Below are 21693 nucleotides of genomic sequence, written 5' to 3' on the forward strand. Positions count from 1 at the left end.
AACTTATGTACCATCCATAAAGATTTGGCTTATGGATAATAACTTTTGCCACAAAAACATATTTCAAATTATCATATTTTACTTTTTTTTAATAAATGTAATTTTTTTATTTTCCCTTATAATTTAGGACGGAGGGAGTATAATGTATATAGCCAAGTCAAAGTATAGAAGGGTAATTGAAAAGAGAGTAGCTGGTGTCTCTAAAACATTAGATAGACCACATTAAATGCTAGTTTTAACTACTAGTACCTTGTTGTGTGTTTTTTTACCCCCCACTCACTCCACTCATAGATACAATAATCCTATATATCACTTTCAAACCAGCATAGCTACTTATAAGAATCAGTCTCAAACTACTAATACAACCAAACAGTCCTTCACACTGCTTTGGATTCTCCCAATTTGTTTACCTTTATTGAATCGTTCCTTTCACTTTTCTGCCAACACTCTGCAGTCTGCACCCCCTCTCTCTCTCTCACCCTCCACCACTATCACTCTCTTTCTCTACACAAATTTTCATTCTTGGTCTACATTTGACAACAAAAATTATTATTAATTCATTCAATTTGACTTATTTTCTGTCACATTACAACTGGCATTAAGAATATATCTCAGTTAAGTCACATTTAATTTTTCTACTTAGATGGTTTGAATGACTTCAACAAATGACATGATATGCTTCCATGGCTCCACTTAATTCATATCACCATATCTTGTTAATTTTTATCATGTTCATACTTCACCTTCTGCTGTCTCCAGTTTCTTGCTTCAATCAAGCACAAGCTGCAATTCCTCCAAGGGTAAGCTTTTATTAAAGTACATAATATAGCCAAGATTTTTCTCCCTCATTCACTCTTTTCTTTGCTTTTATGTGTATGTTTTTATGTATATATTTGGATTGACAGTGAATTTGGATTGATAGTACTGTGATTTTGTTGAAGTTTCAAACATAGTTTTTTGTTGTGAAAAGTATTTCATACATATTTCAACTGACGGTGAATTTGTCAGAATCATGATAGCACTATGATTTGATTTGAAATTCTAAAGTATTAGTTTTTTGCCAATTTCGATGTGAATACAAACATGCAAAAATTTTCAACAAAATCAAGATTTCATTGTGATTTCGTCAAACTCACCAGATACACGGTTGGTTAATTGGGTTTGTTAATTATGTGTGCAGGATTTATTATTTGAGGAGAAAAACAGGTTAGGTTCAGCTCCACCAACATGTCACAACAAATGTAACCAATGTCATCCATGCATGGCAGTGCAAGTTCCAAACCATGAACATGTTCAACCTGGTCATACTGTCTCAACTTCTGACATGAAAGGTGGTTTCTTTCTTCAAGATAGTAATAACAGGTACTCAAATTATAAGCCATTGAGTTGGAAATGCCATTGTGGTGGCCACTTCTTCAACCCTTAGAAATTCCATTGTATTAGTAGTAGTAGTATCTTATCTTTGATGAATGAAGATGAAAATTATTGTAAAATTGAAAATGCCCTTTTTTTTGTTTTTAATTATTTATTGGACTAAATTATTGCATCAGCATTGATTTGTATACATTGGAGTTTGATACACTTGTACAAAGTTTGTTACGGACCTGAAACTTTACTTTATGGTAGAGTCTAAATTTTGTACTACTTAAAAAACTTTCATTGAACTATTTTACTTTTTTCATGTAATTTTGTTTAATTTTCTTTCATCATGTGTTATTCAATAACTACACTTGTTACTTGTTAAAGTTGTGTTGTGCTTATAAAATAAACACGTTGTTAATATACTCCGGTTTTAAATATATGCAAAAAAAATCACTTTTCAATGAATGAATTTGACCTATAACATAGACCAAATTCATTCATTATTTAATGAATCTGAAAAGTGACATTTTGCTTTTGTTAAAAAAAGTAACATTTTGCTTATATTTAGAATCGGAGAGAGTACTCTTTTAGATTCTACAAAATTAGGGTGATTCTCACGCATTCAGGGATCTTTAAGTTTTACGTGTTGTAACAGTTAGGTTAGTTTTTTAAGTAACAAATAGTACTTAATCATTAATTATGAAGTTAAACATGATAAATTTGAGACTTAATCTGATGTGAACCATAGTCCCAAGGGTACTTATACAACTAGACCCTTACCCGTGCGATGCACGGGTGTGATGCGATTGTTTTTATTTTACAATTGCTTAATTTTATTTGTTATGCAAAAATTTAATTTTTGCAAAAAATAAAATAACTACAACAAATCATGGTTTTAGAAAATAACATAAGTATTTATACCTATGCACAAAAGATGAAGAGGCAATATAATGGAAAGAGAAATTGCACATATAAGATACGAAGAAAAAAAACTATTCTCACATTCAACCGAAAAAACAAATAGTAATCTTGTTGAGTACATGATTGAGCATCCGGGAGTGAAAATATTTGTTTCTAACATTCGTAATGGTTATTTAGGAAAATATGAATATGATACAAATTAAAACAATTGTAACCTATATATTAAAATATTGGTAGAAGAGTTCAAATGATGAAAATTGAATGGTGACTTAAGAGATAAAAAATATATTACCAGGAGTTACAAAGTTAATTAGTGTGTATTTTTGTATTCTTCTTATTATAATATAGTAAGCAAAAGTTATTATATTCATCAAAAAAAAGTAAAAGGCTAAGTAAAGGCTTGAGTGAGTGTATATTAAAAAGTCATAATTTTATAAATGTAGAATATGAAAAGCATAGAGATAAAATAATAATAATAATAATAATAATAATAATAATAATAATAATAATAATAATATAAGTAGAAATGATGTGGCATTGTAGAGTGGTTTAATTGGATTTAAATGGATGATGTGGCTAAATGAAACAATTTAATTGGTCTAAGTGGATTAGGGTTAGGAGAACTATTTAGGAATTATATATATAGATACAACAACATCAAATTATAATCTTAAGCTGGTAATCTTCATGGATGTTTTCTTGGTCCGTATGTCGAAATTTTGATGGACCACCACTACATATAGTTGTGAAAAAAGCTTTTGCAGATCAATAATTATTGTTTGTTTGTTTCTGTCTGAAAATTGGACCGGGTCATTAAATACATTGACATATTCAATAGTTTATCAATACAACATTTTTAAAAGATTTTCCAACATAAAAATGTACACAATGCATATCATATTTTTTTCACATTTGAAAATATTTTAGTTTACAATCTGGAAAAACTACACCCACTTACTTAATCTCTGTAATTTTCACAATATTTAGGCTCTGTTTGGTAACACAAATAAGCTAGCTTATAGCTTATTATATGAGCTTATAAGCTTGTTTCAAAAAATTAGAGGTGTTTGGTAACAAGCTTTTTGTACTAGCTTATAGCTTTTTTTCAGATGCTATTTCAAGTAGCATTTGAGCTTATAGCTTATAGCTTTTTACACTTTATTCCATTTTTACCCTTTAATTTAATAACTACTCACTCTAAAAAATAAACTACCCACTATCAATTATGTAATTTTATATTTAATAACCACTTTAAAAGCTAATTTTACCAAACACTTTAATTTCAATAAGCTAGCTTTTCAGCTATCAGCTATAAGCTAGCTTTTCAGCTATCAGCTAGCTTATCAGCTATCAGCTAGCTTATAGCTTATTTTTACCAAACAGACCCTTAATTGTAAAAACAAGATCAGTTTAATGTTCCAAGCTCTATCCATCAAAATCATATAATAAGAATATACTTGCAAATATTAAGATGTAATAAATATAAAGAAAAATATGACTAGTATATAACCATTAATCCTTTATGTTTTAATGTTTTTGTGGCTTAAAAAACTGATCGATACAATTTCAAGAAAATATAACTAATGAACATTAAATAATTGATAACATAACTCCAACTCCAACTCATGATCCCATCTACAATCTCCACACAAACTAATGTAATCATCCAATAATAATCATCTACCTTTCTTCACTCTCTATCCCATGCATGTTTTCTTAGATTTGCACAGAGGAATTTGATTGCCACCAACATTTTTCCACAATTTTTTTTTTTTTTTTTTTTTTTTGCATATTGCACCTTCTTTCTTAAACTCATAATACATTTAGACATCCTCAAATAATGCATATGTTCAATTCCTTCTTTTCCCGACTCGTGATTTTCAGAAGACAACATGAGCATATCATACGCATATTTTGTTGCTTTGTGACTGCTTAGCAGCAATCTTTAATCTCTCAAGACCATTAATATTTTCATTTGGATAATTAAAGTATTCACGTAACCCTTCACTAAACAAGATTTCAATATTTCCACTTTCCTCACAACGTTTCAAAAATGACAATGCTTTCTCATTAGAATATCATTTGATTCAACATTGGATCCAATGATATCCTAATGAGAAAGAATTGTAATTTTTGAAACGTTGCGAGGAAAGTGGAAATACTGAAATTATGTTTAGTAAAGGGTTACGTGAATACTTTAATTATCCAAATGAAAATATTGGTGGTCTTGACTCTTGAGAGATTCAAGATTGCTGTTCAAAGCGGTCACAAACCAGCAAAGTATACATATGATATGCTCAGTGGCGGAGCTAGACAATTTTTTTTGGGGAGGGCCGTAAATTTTTTATTTTATTTATATTATATCGTTTGTAATAAAAATATATATGTTTTGAATAAAAAATATCATTTATTCGTTTGAAATAAAAAAGTGTTACATTCTTATTCTGCACACAAAGGAAAACAAAGATAAGATACAAGTAGAACAATTATCTATCGTAAAAAAAAAAAGAAAAAAAGAAAGTAGAACAATTATCTCACACCACCACACCCTTATTCTACATTCTTTTTTTTTTGTAAGCAAAAATCATTGAATAACTTTATTCTACATTCTTATTCTTATATAAATGCAATGAATAACGTCAAAGTAATCTCAACGTTGCAAAACCATAATTATCAACGAAAAAAAAAACGTTGCAAAACCATAAGGTCTGTTAATTAAGACTTAATTAGCATGCATCAATGGAATGGACAAAAGGTAACGTGTACTTTTACTAAGTAAAACACGTTTAACAAATTATTAAGGCTCTGTTTGGATTGATGTAATATAATATAATGGTAACGTGTATTTTTACTAAGTAAAACACGTTTAACAAATCACTAAGTAAAACATGTTCAAAACCAAGATTATGTTGATACAATGTTAGTTATAAAGAAACAATTGAATGAAGATGATAGCCAGGCAAGTCCATATTATTTTCCTTGGAAATGGACATCTTAATTGTTTATTTTTAATATGCATCTCAGTCATGTGGCATCATAAAACAATCTTGAGCAATGCTATATCTCCCGAAAGAGAGCATCATGAAGTCCTCGCAAATAAGAACCAGCCAATCACAATGTGCTACTTGACAGAATACATGGATGTGCGGCGTAAACCAGAGAAGTTAACGAATAACCATGCAATAAGAAATTGCCAGTTGTGTCCGGAAGTATTCACAAGGTTGTAATTCGTTGAAAATAGCATTTTCCTAATTGAAAAATGTTTGAGTAAACCTTTTTGGAAAACCAATTAGGTCGCCAACCACTGTGGTTCCCATCAATTGCCATTTGCTTCTGCACCATTGTCAATTGTTTGCTTTTGCACCATGGCCAATTGCGTCGCTGTGTCACTACCAGTAGTTTCTCTATGCATACCGAAACCATTTGCTCAAGTGAGCATTTGTTGGCTCCAAGACAATGTTCAATCATGTTGTTATGAAAAGTAAAATTTCATAAGATCTCTTATCCACTTGCTGTGTACTTTCTGTATTTGCCACCACTTTGTGCTAAATAGTATTTTGATGAATTGTGTACATCAACACCGTTAGTGCCATAACATAACCCATAATATAGCAAAAATTAACATCTGTGTGCAATAAGTTTTTCTTATTTTTTCTCCTTTATGAATAACATATTGACTAGGTGCATATAATTCAATGCAATCAAAAAGCAACATCCAAGAATATAATTAAAATGTAAAATCCAAGAAAATAAGCAATAGATGATACAGAAAGAAAGCATGTAATAACCTATTTCCTCCCTTCATATCAGCCTATGTCTATAAGGAGTGATAACTTATATATACCAAGTTCAAGAATGAAGAATCCATAAAAGGAAAAGAAAATTTATGGCACATACAAGTTCCAACTTCCAACAAAATATCATCTCCTACTGGCAGCAGTCTTGCCGCCTTTGCTCAACTCCGAGAGTTCCTCGATAAGTTTTCTCTCATCGCTGCTCAGTTTTTTAGGAATCTCAACTTGCACCCGAACCATTTGATCACCCCTCATATTCTTTTTATTCAGCAATGGAACGCCTTTCTTAGCCATAACAAGTGTTGATCCTGGTTGTGTCCCAGTTGGGATTTTTAAATCCACCATTCCATCTACAGTTGGAACCTTAATTGTAGTCCCCAAGATTGCATCAATATAGGAAATTTTACAAGAGTATAAAATGTTTGTGTCTTCACGTTTAAGCACGGGATCTGGGATAACTTCAAGAATAACAAAGAGGTCACCAGGAGAACCACCACGCCTTCCGGTGTTACCTTCATTTCGGACCCTTAAACGACTACCAGAATCCACACCGGCTGGAACCTTGAGACTTATCCGCTTTGATTTCCTCACCCGACCATCCCCTGAACATGTACTGCAAGGTGTTCGAGTTTCTCCGGTCCCATTGCAAGACGAGCAAGTCATAGACTGCTGAAAGATACCTAACGGAGTCCTTGTTTGTGTGACAACCCGACCCTGACCACCGCAAGTGTTACATCTGGATGATTTAGTCCCTGGTTTAGCCCCTGAACCATCGCAGGTTCCACAATTCTCTAGTCGCTTAATCTCTATCTCCTTTTCCACTCCGAAAACGGCTTCTTTAAAGTTCAAAATGAGACTGTAATACTCATCTTCGCCATCAACTGCTCCATTCCAAGAGCCTCTGCTGCCCATTCCACCGCCCATGCCCTCAAATAGTGTCTCAAACAGATCAAAAGGATTGCTGAAATCCTATAATCACAAAGATCGTCCATTTATCAGAAACAATATGTTATGACAAATTAAAATTCTCCATAATCTTCAGCGGTAACTTACCCCCATGCCCATTCCTTGACCTTTTAGCCCTGCCTCCCCATATTTGTCATATATGGATCGTTTCTCATCATCTGATAATACCTGCAAAAGAATTATAATTACATAAGATCAATCATGACGGACCATGCATTAGGGTCAGCTGTATTTAATTAATAACCTCTAGTTACCTCATATGCATTACTAATTTCTTTAAATTTCTCTTCTGCACCAGGTTCCCTGCAGCATAAAGTGAATGTACATAATAAGTCAATGATAAGCAACATTAATCAAATGATTACGACCACGATAATATCATGGAACTAGAAATTATGACATGACGTGTGAAAAGGCACTTGACAAAAGATGTAAATGTAATAAGTTTAGGAATGTACAAAAAAAGTAGTTTTAAAAATAACATGGTACAAGAATTGATTGTAATCTAAGACACCCAAACCACTTTGTCCACGGCAATAGTGAAATCAGAGTTAAAAATTAGAAAAGGAGTCGGAACGGGGAAAATAAAGGATATATTAGGAAGCAGAGAACTTTAATGTGAAAGAGAGAAAAAAACTCACTTGTTCACATCTGGATGATAATTCCGGGCTAGCTTCCGATAAGCTGAAATATTCACAGTAGAATGATTTTATAATGCAATGATACAATGGGAAAAAAATGCATAACCAAGTAAAAGCAAATCGCACATAGCAGGCCATAATAATAACTTCTTAATCACAAACAACCACTCATTAACCCTAACCATTGATGTTTCTGATACTAATTTTAAACTTCTTTTGCAAACCTTTCCTACATTAATTACCAATAAATGAGAAGAGAAACGAATCTTCAGTTTCAACTTCTGCAGTCTTGGGCAAAAAGCCAAAAATTCCTAGAGTAGCATGTGCTGGGAGTCTGACTTTGATTTGTTATGTTAGTCTATACAGAAGCCTCACAACACCATATAATACCTAAGAGCAGTCAATGTTGAGATTTGCCTTGGAAAATTGATGTTTGATGGACCTGTAGCAGTGCACCACGCCGGGGGCGTGATATGCTTCACGCGGCGCGCAATTGACGGAGGAAATTGGGGTTGGTTGGCTGCTGGTCATGCGGGGCGTGGCACTGTTCACGCTGGGGGCGAGGTACTGTTCATGCTGCTATATAATTGCAGATCTGTTTTTTGCAGCAGTGTGAAGAGGGAGGAAAAATGTGATTTTTAGGGTTTTGCTTCCAACATGAAAGCTAGAGTGTTAGAGGGTTTCTCTTGGGTAATCTCTAGGGTTGGGGGAAGTGATTGTAACACCTTAGAAACACTTATTGATTGAATCTCTTGGTCACGGGAAGAGATTCGGGAAAAGGGTAGATTTAGGAAAACTCTAACTCTTGCAACTCTTTTGTATGGAATCTCATTGTAATCAAGTTATTGGTTGATAGTGGATCGGAGAGTCTCTCTCCCCCGGAGTAGGTTGGTTTTAACCGAACTGGGTAAACAATTTCTTCGTGTTCTTTATCGCTTTCGGTAGTTTTAGCTTGTTTGTTTAAATTTGGTTGCTTCAACCCATTTGTCCCACACACTATAGATAGTTGGTTCTACTATTGATTATTGGTGTGGTTTTCGGCTAGAATTCACAACAGTCAAAGACAATTAATTTTGAAATTTTGAAATAACAGTATTTAGTTTGGAAGGTTAGCTCCACACGTGCTTTAATTGTTAGCTTGCATTCTTCAGATATTTTATCTGAAACTTTTTCAGTATTAATATTCCAATTAGTCAAGGTGAAAGAAGCGGCAAGAGTTATTTAAAGGAGATAACCACTCGGAATCGGTTCCCCTAATATTAGAAATCCCTGTATATCCTACATTTTGGCAAAAGTTTAGGGTACTTGTGTCTTTACAACATTCAACAAAGGCACATACAAACACCAGTTTCTGTCTTGGCAAATTTTTACCAATATGTAGGAAAATTTAGGAAACTCAAATGGAGAAATTATGCTCCTCAATCCTCATCATTTGTAGTTAACAGACTGAGGCTAGTGGGGTCATTGATTTCTGTTAATACGGGAAACGCTGCTTTGCTAACAAATGGTCATGTGTGAATTCAAAACTAATGAGTAAGCAAAAACAATGAATTTGATATTGATATCATTACTCATGTTCCCGTTCTATGTTTATTATCGGTACTTATCCTGCATCCTTCACAGACATTTTATCTGAACCTTTTTGAGTGTTTAGTATTTCAATTAAATGATGTTAAGAAAATTGTTCGTCGTTAACAGACTGAAGCTATTGGGGTAATTGATTTTTTAAAATAAGAGATCACTGCTTTGCTAAACAATTGTCATTCATGAGTTCAACAGCTAATGAGAAAATAAAAACAATGAACTTGAATGCATCAACTAATGATGATGGAGGAAAAATCATATTAGTCAGAGAAGAAGAAACTGCAGAAAAATACCAGTCTTAATTTCAGCTTTAGTAGAATTTTTTGACACTCCGAGGACAGTGTAAAAATCCTGCACGTGCATACATATTAGATATTTAGTCAATATATTGGATGTTCACAATGAACCCTTGTAAGCAAAACCAGAAACGACATCATTGTTGCATAGAAAACATGTAATAAAAACTTACTGTGCCAGCTCTAACTATAAACCTTGAACCCTTTCGACGATGCAAAGTTTGATATGAACCTGTGTTAAAACGCAAGGAATCCCGAGCAAAAAAGGTTGAACTTGGGGAAGCCATAAAGTTTACCCTGCTTGTAACACTGGAAGGAGAATTATTGGATTAAATTACACTCTCTAACACAATGAATTATGTTGAAAAACTGTGCCTAATTGAGGTCAAAGTTGTAAAACTAACTTCAAATATATCATATAATAAACGGTGTATAGTGTTTAATGCAATGATTTCAAAATGAGGAACCCGCCAATTTAATCATAAGGCCACAAAATAATGTTTTATGTCATAAATCAAAACAAAAACATAGCAAAGGTATAGCAAAAAAAAGAGCTCAAATTTGTGAGAAAGTAATTGTGTGAAGTCGTTGTGTGAGCAAGTAATTGATCGAGTGACTTAGGAAGGCCCCTGTTTTACAAGAATGATAATGGAGGTATGGAATATTTGTGATAAAAAAGCAATACAAACTGTTTGATTCTTCAAATTCATGGATGAGAATTGGGGACAAAAAAGCAAGATAAAAACACAAATTGTTGAATTGTGCAATTCATATTTTTGATAAAAACAACATGATGATTTTGATTCATCACATGATATGAATCATTCACTTGCTATTTGAAGGCCCTCAAGAAATGATTGAGAAAAAGAAAGACGATTATCTAATTATCTAATTGAATAATCTTACATTGAATAATCATGTCCAGGATGGGAAGGCGAGTAAGAGACACAGGTGCACGAAATGGAGTTTAGAAGAGTTGATTTTGTTTGGATAATGAAGTATAATCACGTTTGTAGGGTATATGTGAATAATTATTCAAGTCTCAAGCCAAGAATCAAGTTTAAACCAAGACATTGGGCTCAAACGGTTAATAAGCTCCAACAAAAAACGGATAGTTCAGGAGAACAATTATTGGTCAGACTTTACTTACTTCATGACTGAACTCCAGAATACTAGAGTCCCCTTCCCCTAGAAACCGGAGGATTAAACACCAACAAGAAAAAGCTAAAAAGTTTCCCTTTTCTCAACATCAATTTTACTTCCTACAAAATTGATATTTTTTTTTTTTCAATTGCAAAAAGATGTTGAAAGTAATTCAAATGACTCCCTGTTTTTCCCAATTCCAGTTAGAAGTTTGGGGTTTTAACCAAACCGGCAATAAGCTATTCCTAACGGAGACAATTAGAGTAACAAAATAACATTTTTATACTCAGTTTTCCGACTATATTATCAGGTGGCAATACCCGAGATAAAACAAACAACCTTAAAAGTAATTTAGCACTTTACAATATACAATAACAACATTAAGAATTGAATACAGGCAGGACTCACTTATCGCGTGACGATGCGAATTTGGCTATGGAGCTGGATCTGGCAATAATCTGAGGACGAATTCCCCATTGAGTAGCTGATGTATTACCAAAAGGTGCAACAGCCATTTATGATAAATTCTCAAAGAGACAATAAATATGAAATTCCACTGGCTGCAAAAATATTAAGGAAAAAAAAATAATAAGATAAGGCAGTTTCAGAACAGAAGCTAAAAGTTAATGAATTACTTACAAGAACGAGGAAATTGAAATTGGTAAATTGAGTAATGAATTAAGATAAGAACCCTTGTTATTATAGATAAGAAACAGAAACGACAATAATTGAATATATTGTATAATGAAGAAATGAATAAAAACTTATATGTTGTGTTGTGTTGTGTTGTGTGGAATAATAATAATTGTAAGAAATGATGTTTGTAGTTGAATATGAATTTGAAGAGAAAGAGAAAGCGAAACCTGTAAAATGGTATTTGGAGATTTGGTTGAAACCTTGTAGGCGCTGCCTTCTGGTGTGTGAGAGAAGTTGAAATGAGAGGATGAGGAAGTGAAGCTGTTATAGCTTTCTCTCTCTCTCTCTAGAGAGTTGCTTTGTGGGTTTACAGGGAGAGATGAAGTGAATGAAAGGGAACTTGGTGGTGGAGTTTTCTTTCACCTTTTATTAGTTAGTTTAGTTTATGTATAGATGTAGATACACCAACGTTGCCTTGTGGTACTTTCTAGAACCCTAATAATGCCCAATCGTCTCTCATTTCCAATGTTAATTTACACCATCATTTTCATTTTCATTTGTGGATTTTTTTATACTACCTTCAAATTTATTGTAAAAATATCCTCTAAATTTAACTTAGGATATCATGTCTTTCGTAACACAAATAAGCTAGTTTATAATTTATTATGGTAGTTTATAAGCTTGTTTCATAAAACTATAGGTGTTTGGTAACAAGTACTTTTTACTAGTTTATAACTTTTTTTCCGTATATTATTTCAAGTAGCGTTTGAGCTTATAGTTTTTACCTTTTATTTCAATTTTAACCTTATTATTTTAATTTCTTTATTTTTTTATTAAAAAAACTACTCACTCATATAAAATAATCATGTACTTTAATGTCATTTTATGATTACAAAAATTAAATTTATCAAACACTTTAATTTCATTCTACTAACTTTTCAATAATTAGTGTACCTCAAGAATCAAACTCAACTCAGATTCTCCTAAATGTTAAGGGGAACTTATTATCCATTCGAAGTCATGTCTGAGTTAAGGTAGATTTATTATCCTTTCGAAGTCACGTCTGACATAAGAATTAGATATTAAATCGGTGTTCACTTATTAAAAATGTCTAACTTTTATTTTAGTTTGATTTGATAGAAGATGTCCATATTTTTTGCCAATAAAATTAAGTGGTTCTAAAAGATATTTAATTTGAAAATGTTACAAAAATAAAAAATAAAAAATTGAAGTAGTAATCACGATGTCGATGATGTATATATATAAGTTTGTGGAAATGAGAATATCAACCGACCTTAGCTCAGTTGGTAGAGCGGAGGACTGTAGTTGGAATGCTGATATCCTTAGGTCGCTGGTTCGAATCCGGCAGGTCGGATTTTTTTAATTATTATTACTTTTTTTTTTTTAATATTTAAATATTATTCAATGAGTTTCAGATGCAAATAAAATACTAGTAATTTATTTATGAGTATGAGCCTACTCATTCATCATCTTGCAATCAACCATATAAAAATATGAAAACCTATTATTTTTCAATAATACAGTGATACACGCTTTATATGTTCCAAATTCCTTCCAATATACTATTACTAGGAGATAAACCGAACTAGCCTATGATACAACAAAAATCCTGTACTAGATAATCCATAATGAAGAGAACTTATTCTAATTCTTAGGCTTCAACTTTCTACTCCCCCTTATTATGATCATTGTTGTGGTTTTCTTGTTTATAAGTTGTGAAGGGATCAATGAGGAAGGATTTCAAATTCTTGTACAATTCCTGCATTCTTCTGCTTCGGCTTTCTAAATTGGATCTAAAATTGTAATTCATGCATATTACTTAAACCCCTCACAACTAGATCAAATTTAGAGGCTTAAATTTTAGGATTTTTAACCTCTCTAAATCAGGTTCATGAGTTACAACTAGACAAAGTGGATTTTTAACTAGTTAGATTCCAAACGTGTGGTGATAGCAATCGGTTAGACGTCCTAGTATTTGGTGATATTATCTCAGATTCTAGGCATATTTTGTCACACAATTACAAGAACTCTCATGTTAAGTTCGCAGACCAATGAGGTTGCTCACACTCTTGCAAAGCTGGTCCCATTCTTTTGCAAAGTTGGTCTCATTATTAAAAGAAGCGTATTAATGGGTTTGAGTTTAGCTTATTTTTTACTCTGAGGATAAATAGATGCACTAATTAACCTCCCTCAGGATTCTCTTAAACAACACACAGACCCCTTTAATTTACAAATGAACACTCATCTCTCTTATATTAACGAAAAACTCCTTAATCAACATTTTTCCTTGGAACATTCGATTATTTATTTCCTTTCAGATTAGACAACAAAAAAGCACTGAACCCAAGTTAAAAACTTGGCCAACATCTCTACCAAACAAAGAAGAACTGTGAAGTTGACGAGCATGGATAACAACATATCCTTAGTAGAGATCAAATAAACTCAACCAATTAAACACATCATACTAAATAGCGCCAAAAAACTCACATTCAAAAAGAAAATACCCGCCACATTCAAAAACTCAAATTAAACACTAGTATGTTATACATATAATGCTCTAACACTCAATGTGAGACTCAATAATTTTTTTATTTTTCAATTCACACACATTGTACTCTTTGTTCCAAGATAATATAAATTTAATCCTATCATCACAAAGATCATCTAATTATCATAAATAAAAATAACATGAATAGAAAAATTAAAAAGTACTCCACATATCTGGATAGTTTCTCATAATCATCTAATATTGATAAGACCTCCAAATAAAATAGATGGTATCTTTTCTTGTCCATTCCTTGATCTTTAGGCCCTGCCTCAGTCCCTGGCTCCTCATATATATATATATATATATATATTTGTCATATATGGATCTGTTCTCATTATCTAATAAGAACTGCAAAAGAATTAGAAGTACATAAGATCAATCATGCATTAGGGTCAGCTGTGGTTAATTAATAACCTCTAGTTACCTTGTATACAGTACTAATCTCCTTAAATTTCACTTCTGCACCAGGTTCCCTGCAGCATAATAAGTCAATGATAAGCAACATTAAACAAATGATTATGACCACGAAAAAATCATGGAACTAGAAATCATGACATGACTTGTGATAAGGCGCTTGACAAAAGATTTAAATGTAATATAAGTTCAGGAATGCTAAGCATTGTTATAACTTGCAATCTAAGACAAATAAAAGATATATTAGCCTTTCAGGATTAGGTTTCACATGTGTCCAAGGTCTAATGGAATAAATTTAAATAAACTGTTGAAGATCTCTCATTGGGCTTAACTGAATGGTCCAACCCATTACGGTCCATTTAAAAACAAAACTCAATTATATAATTTATCAATATTAAGTGCTTAATAACAATAAGACCATAATTTAAGAAGAAAAAAAAACAATTTTTGTGAGGTATTTGACATGGCACCACGTTAGCAGATATTACGCATGCAGTTAACTGCCATGTCATTAAATTAGACGGAGTAAACATAGGGGTATTTGACATTTCACTCTATATATACTTTCGAGGAAAAGAAATCACCCACCGACCTTAGCTCAGTTGGTAGAGCGGAGGACTGTAGTTGGAATGCTGAAATCCTTAGGTCGCTGGTTCGAATCCGGCAGGTCGGATTTTTTTTTATAGTTATTTTGTATCATTAACAGCAACCATTATGTTTTTTTCCAATGAGTATGAATGGAATATTTATGAGTATGAGGCTACACATTCAGCATTTTTTTTATTTTGGTTACATTCAGCATTCTGCACATGCATTTTGCAATACATTAACAACAAGAGTATATGAATATCTATATTGACCAAATAAAGTAAAATGAAAACCCATATTTTTTTTCCATTGAGTATTTGAGTTGCACATGCAAATAAAATACTACTAGTAGATATAGCAGTAGTTGTTGCTCATTGCTAATCTTATACTACATAATCAATAATGCAGAGAACTTGTTCTAATTCTCAGGCTTAAACTTTCTACTCCACCTTAGGACCATTGCTGTGGTTTTCTTGTTTAGAAGTTGTGAAGGGATCAATGAGGAAGGATTTCAAATTCTTGTACAATTCTTTCGGCTTCTCTGCATTTATTGCATGTCCTGCGTTCTCAATTACCACTAGTTCTGCTTCTGCCTTCTCTCCCACATGTCTACAGATAATGAAATTCAATACAATAAGGTAAAATTCATAACATAATCGAAATAATAATAAATCTGAATATCGAACTTAAAATTACCGTTTTAATCTGTGTGCTAATTCCAATGGGAATACACGGTCATGTTCTCCCCAGATAATTAACATAGGCTGCACCATTTGAAAGGTTAATGCAATAATGCAGATGTTACCAAGTTAACTCAAAATAGAAATTCAGGTATACTAAAAAACTAAAAACAAACTTGGGTTATCTTGGGAAGATTGGACAAATTTCTGTCCTTATGCAGTGCTTGGATTAGTTCTTTCTTCTCCTGGCGGTGTTCTATACACATCACCTACGAGGATAGACTAAAAATTACGACAATGTATAAAATGTAACAGATGAGATCAAATGATGTAACACAGATTATGCAGCACAAACACTTGATACGACACTGACACATCGACATTGGCAATAACTTGAGAAAACTAATTATTTGAGTATAATTACATATGTCAATGTCAGACACTAACATGTATTAGACATCATACACACCTTCAATGAAGACAGAGAATACAACTAATCATCTACAACACATAACATTGCTCAAGAAACTAGTTGCAAATTATAGATTCAATGCCTCTAAGCTACTGGGGTGAAGCCTTCAAATCAGCAGTCTACATGATTAACATGTTATCTACTCCTCTTTTAAACAATTCATCTCGTTTGAAAATTTTATGCAATCAAATGCCTGACTATAATATTTTCAAAATCTTTGGTTGTGCTTGCTATCCCTATCTTAGACCATACAATAAACATAAATTTTAATTTAAATCTGAACAATGTGTCTTCTTAGGCTACAGTCCTAATCATAAAGGATATATTTGTTTGTCTCCTTCTGGCAAAATATACATTTCTAGGCATGTTAAATTTGATGAAACTCTCTTTCCATTTCAAGTCAATTCTAATCTACATAATCATGATTCTGACTCATATGTACCTATGTCTTCTGATCCTGGCCATGTGCCTTATCTAAACATGTATAAGATAAACCTATCTAAGGGATTTGAAATAGTCCAAGTTAGTTATAAATCAGTTAGGCAATTTCCAATTTCTATGCTAGTGACTGTTATGTCAGTTATGTTAGTTAGTGACAGTCACAACCCTTATCTTATGTACATATAGATCAACATATATCACTTTGTAATTCAATATACCATACAATCAACCCACTTGGGTTGGTGGATTGGTATTGGCTTGGGACCTGGGAGTGTGCTCCTCTTGAGGTCTGAGGTTCGATTCTCTCTGGCGCCAATTTGGGTGGGCTAATTTAGCTTCTTCAAAAAAAAAAAATATACCATACAATCAAACATGAAATATTATTAAGTTCATAGCAGTTTTCCTAATAACATGCCCAATATATGTGTTCATACAACTATATATAATGTCAACCAGGCATCTTCAGCTATTTAAAAAAAAAAGTTCAATTTTTGTGAGAGTAGTCTATGAAACACCAACACATACCTCAGACACGACACTGAGACACTAAGACACTTGCCAAATACCAAACACAACTTCAATGGTTTTAAATTGCGGTCCGCATCCGCAATTGCAGCTGCAGTAGCTTCCGCATCGCACTGCAATTGCGGTGTGATTTTCCTTCACGTGTATGACTGCATCATAACCGCATCAGGAGCCACGATTTCGACTATGTTCATTCAAATTTTGTCACCAAAAAATAAAACTTATAAACCTCAAATCCTAATTTACGTCAAATATAATGAAAAATCTTAGTATTAACAATTTCTCAACAGTATATTTCAAGCACTTTTGAATAAGTACTTATGGAATAAATCGAGACTCTGCCATGGTTGTTAAATAGTATAGTGGTGTCATTTTATATAGTCTTTGAAAATTTAAAACGATTTCACGCAACAGCTGCATTGCACGTCACAGCAACCGCAATGACCGCATCCGCGACCGCAATTGCAATTTAAAACTATCCAAAATGTTTATGCAAATTATGCTACATAGAGAGAAACCACTTACTTCAATGAAATCATTAAGAAACCAATTAGGCAAGGTTCTAATAGGCTTAAAAAAAGTAAGGTTAACCAACTCCTTAATCATTTCTGGTGTCTGAGGCAACAAAACACTAACAGCTTCATCAACACTTTTCACCTGAAACAACCCATCATCCATATCCTTATCTTCCATACAAACACCAGCACAACAAACCACCAATTTCACCACCTTCTCCGGAAACATCGCCGCCATACTATATGCCACAAATCCACCATAACTCAACCCAACCACACTCATTCTACTCACACCATGACCCTCCAACAAACCCATAACACACTTAGCTTGAAACTGTTCAGATCTTTCGGGTCGGGTCGTGGTTGAATCCCCGAAGAAAACCAAGTCGGGTACGTAGACATTGAAGTGGCGCGTGAATTGTGAAATGAAACGGTTCCATTGCCACATTGCGTTGGCACCGATTCCGTGAATGAGAATAAGAGTAGGTTTGTGTTTTTTCAGTGTTTTTGGAACCCAACAATGCATGACGGTTCCGTCGCCGAGATCGGTGGTGGTTGATTTTAAGCCGGATTTGGAGAATGAGTGACGGAACCATCTGTCACTCCATGTAGTGAAGCTGAAACATCTGCTACTACTACCCATTTTTGTTTCTTCTAATCTTGTTTTTTGTGTGGAATTTAATTTATATAGAGTTACTAATTAGTGTGTTGTTTAAGTTTGATTTAGAAAGTGATTGCGTAATTAAGGAAGAGAGTAAGTAACGGAATGATGGGTCTCTAATAATAAAGTGGTTGAAGCTTGAAGGAGTGGAAGATTGAGTTGGCAAAGACAAGACAAAAGAGGAAGAATATGATATTACAAAAGGTGAGAACACTCCAAATAAACACCATACGTCACGTGGGATTGGTTATTATACATAAGCTATCCTTATGCACCATGCATAAGTTACTTAGTGCACCCCCCAAATTACTTGTGCACCCCCCAAATTACTAGCACACCCCAAATTTCTCATGCACCCCCCAAATTTCTCATGCACCCCCAAATTTCTCCTGCACCCCCAAATTTCTCATGCACCCCCAAAATTTCTCGCACACCCCCAATATGACTTTTGCCCCCCAATTTTATTTTTTTGGTCCCCTCCACATTTCTAGCCTAAACCATTTTGTTGTGGGAATGGTTTCAGAGATATGCACTCCAAAACCATTAAGTGTATAAGATGGTTTTAGAGTACAACCCTATAATTAGAATACAAACAATAATTGTGATTTGAAACCATTTAACCAACATAATGGTTTCCAGAATTTTTAAAACCATATAAACACACATAAAACCATTTTACAATACAAATGGTTTCAGTGTATAACTATCTGAAACCATTTAACCAACATAATGGTTTCCAGAATTTTTAAAACCATAAAAACACACATAAAACCATTTTACAATACAAATGGTTTCAGTGTATAACTATCTGAAACCATTTAACCAGCATAATGGTTTCCAGAATTTTTGAAACCATAAAAACACACATAAAACCATTTTACAATACAAATGGTTTTAGTGTATAACTATCTGAAACCATTTAACTGGTTTTAAATAATGATTATAATTGTACAAAAAAAAAAACAATTATGATTCTAATTATAGGTTGTACTTCAAAACCATCTTATGCACTTAATGGTTTTGGAGTGTATATTTTTGAAACCATTCCCACAGCAAAATGGTTTAGGCTTGAAATATGGGGGGTTAAAAAAAAATTGGGCGCACAAGTCATCTGGGGGTACGTGAAAAATTTTGGGGGGTGCGCTAGAAATTTGGGGGTGCGCGAGAAATTGGGGGGTGCATGAGAAATTTGGGGGGGGTGCACGAGAAATTTGGGGGTGCGCGAGTAATTTGGGGGGGTACGTGAGAAATTTGGGGGGGTGTGAGATTAGGTGTGAGTGTGTGAGTTGAGATTGGCTAGGATTATTACATGTGGATGCTCAATCTAATGGATGTTATTGACTTATGTATCATGCATAAGGATTACACTTATGTATAATAACTTCTCCCACGTCACGTAATTAAGGAGTGTAATTTTTTTATTTATAAGAATTATCCATTTCACCTTAAAAAAATAAAAATTATCCACTCCAAATTGGAGAATCCATTTTAAATAAGATGTGTATCGTGTTTTTTTAGTAGTCTAGTGATTAAAAATTAAATTTTAAAAAAAGTTAATAATTAGAGTATTTGAAGTTCAACCGACTCCTACAAATATAATACACAATGTTTATTTTTACCAATTGAGTCAAACTTTACTCCTTTTGATGGATGAAGACAAAAAAAAAACACTAATATAATATCAAACTATCATAGTTGTTGGTCGAACTCACTTATATGTTTAGACGTGAGTATTGACTTTTATCAAGATTAATGGTTTAATGATTCAATTACAAAAAGAAAAACATATTTATAAATGAGTCAGGATCCGTTGACACCAACTAGTTTGACACAAAATGTTACACCTCTCAATAACGTTTTAACCGATATAAATTTTATAAAATCCACCGTTGGATTGAAAGTTTACATCATATAGATCATTTGTGTAAAATTTCAAATAAATCCAAAATCATTTGATATGTTATTGAGATACATCAAAATTAACGGTTTTTGTATTTTTTTAAATGCCGTTAATCTTTATGTGTCTCAATAGCATATCAAATGATTTTGGATTTGTCTGAAATTTTACACAAATGATCTATATGATGTAAACTTTCAATCCAACGGTGGATTTTATAAAATTTATATCGGTTAAAACGTTATTGAGATGTGTAACATTTGGTGTCAAACTAGTTGGTGTCAACGGATCCTGACTCTTTATAAATACATAAAAAAACATAATTAACTACTTAATAAATACATTTATTCAACCGTAAAAAAAAATACATCTTATTCAATTATTATTTCATACCTATTATTTTCAATTTTTTAGTAAGTCTAAATTTTATACGTATTTATGATATCAAAAAAAAAAAAATTTATACGTATTTATGGTGGTAAAAACAAAAAAATAAAAATAAATTTTATACATATTCAAGATCTGATAACCACATACGAGTCCCTCATTCATGTGCATACTTTACTTTTCTTTATGCTATTAGAATTTTACTTTTGACTTTTAAGAGGGACAAAATCTTGATTACAGTTATAAAGGTTTTTCAAGAAGGACTTAAAAGTTAAAACCATGTGGGAGAATACCTAATCCAAAGAGAATCGCTCTTCTCTTTTATACTTCTTTTTTTTTCTTTCAAGAATTCTTTTATATGTTGTTCAAATAAATTAAACTAATAACTTAAAAAAATCCAAAGCAAGTGGACATCTCAGAGATATGATGTAAAACATGGATACTTCTTTTCCTTTTTCTTTTTTTTTTTTCAAACAAAAAACATGATACTTCTTTCCTTATATGAATGTGAATAATCCTTTTTTGACAATGGTTTCGAGCTAGAAAATTCCAATACTCTAAAATTGCTTAACTATCACATTAAATAAATATATAACTTCGATATGTGTCTGTATCGCATTAAGGGTGTGTTTGGTAGGAAAGAAAAAGAGAAGAGAAAAATGAAAACACGAAAAACAATGCATGTACTTGGGCTTCCTAGATGTCGAGTAATACAAAAAATCAACTTACCAATGAAAGTGAGGTTTCAATTTCTGTTAAATAAATTATAATTATCCTATAAACTTTCAATTAAACCATAAATTTTGTAAAATTTATATTCATTATAATATTATTCATACTAGTATAACTTACCCGTGCCATCGCCCGGGTTAATGTTCTGTGAAAAATATAGATCATTTTTTTTCACACATGAAAAATATGGATTATTAAAATTTTAATATTGTGATTTTTTTAATTATTTGTAAAATTAATTTTATATTTAATGTAATAGTTTATTTAAATATGATAAAAGATCCAAATTTTGGAGATTTTAAGGAGAAATGACATAATGGAGAGTGATACTCCACTCCCCGTTCCCAACTCACATGTTCATATATTTGTTCTTTTATTTTCATAAAAAAAATGTCATTATGCAAAAACTAATCTAACGGTTAATATATTTGTTCTTAATCGTCATCTCTCTCCTTTAGACATTTGTTTT

The 21693-nt window shown here is 32.5% G+C and overlaps 2 protein-coding genes and 2 non-coding genes across 4 annotated transcripts; 2 read left to right on the plus strand and 2 right to left on the minus strand.

The window, feature by feature from the left end:
* Positions 1-5909: 5909 nt before the first annotated feature.
* On the minus strand, positions 5910-11886 carry LOC123906252 (chaperone protein dnaJ A6, chloroplastic-like). The gene is made up of 8 exons (XM_045956117.1): positions 11571-11886; positions 11116-11267; positions 9738-9873; positions 9562-9619; positions 7685-7727; positions 7298-7346; positions 7131-7211; positions 5910-7046 (listed from the first exon to the last, which is right to left on the minus strand). The coding sequence occupies exons 2-8, from the start codon at positions 11220-11222 to the stop codon at positions 6204-6206; spliced, it is 1317 nt and encodes a 438-aa protein (XP_045812073.1). The 5' UTR covers positions 11223-11267; positions 11571-11886; the 3' UTR covers positions 5910-6203.
* A 746-nt stretch (positions 11887-12632) lies between these two features.
* Positions 12633-12718, plus strand: TRNAY-GUA. Its single transcript is given in 2 exon segments — positions 12633-12669; positions 12683-12718. It is a non-coding gene; the product is annotated as a tRNA-Tyr (tRNA).
* A 2195-nt stretch (positions 12719-14913) lies between these two features.
* On the plus strand, positions 14914-14999 carry TRNAY-GUA. Its single transcript is given in 2 exon segments — positions 14914-14950; positions 14964-14999. It is a non-coding gene; the product is annotated as a tRNA-Tyr (tRNA).
* Positions 15000-15025: 26 nt separating this feature from the next.
* On the minus strand, positions 15026-18358 carry LOC123906253 (monoacylglycerol lipase ABHD6-like). The gene is made up of 4 exons (XM_045956118.1): positions 17558-18358; positions 15771-15863; positions 15611-15678; positions 15026-15523 (listed from the first exon to the last, which is right to left on the minus strand). Exons 1-4 carry the CDS (start codon positions 18188-18190, stop codon positions 15355-15357), a joined length of 963 nt encoding a protein of 320 aa, XP_045812074.1. The 5' UTR covers positions 18191-18358; the 3' UTR covers positions 15026-15354.
* Between the last annotated feature and the right edge of the window lie 3335 nt (positions 18359-21693).

The sequence above is a fragment of the Trifolium pratense genome, linkage group LG2 (genome assembly GCF_020283565.1).
Source record: "Trifolium pratense cultivar HEN17-A07 linkage group LG2, ARS_RC_1.1, whole genome shotgun sequence".
Lineage (NCBI taxonomy): Eukaryota > Viridiplantae > Streptophyta > Magnoliopsida > Fabales > Fabaceae > Trifolium > Trifolium pratense.

Bases quoted from the DNA above. Each gene is read 5' to 3' on its own strand.
- LOC123906252 (XM_045956117.1), bottom strand. From the start codon at position 11,222: ATGGCTGTTGCACCTTTTGGTAATACATCAGCTACTCAATGGGGAATT. The intron at 9,620-9,737 runs GTAAGTTTTTAT...ATGCACGTGCAG, and splicing joins TTATAGTTAGAGCTGGCACA to GATTTTTACACTGTCCTCGG. The intron at 7,728-9,561 runs GTATTTTTCTGC...TGAATATTTCAG, and splicing joins TAAAGCTGAAATTAAGACTG to CTTATCGGAAGCTAGCCCGG.
- LOC123906253 (XM_045956118.1), bottom strand. From the start codon at position 18,190: ATGGGTAGTAGTAGCAGATGTTTCAGCTTCACTACATGGAGTGACAGA. The intron at 15,864-17,557 runs GTAAGTGGTTTC...CTATCCTCGTAG, and splicing joins TTCTTAATGATTTCATTGAA to GTGATGTGTATAGAACACCG. The intron at 15,679-15,770 runs GTTTGTTTTTAG...CAAATGGTGCAG, and splicing joins ATCTTCCCAAGATAACCCAA to CCTATGTTAATTATCTGGGG.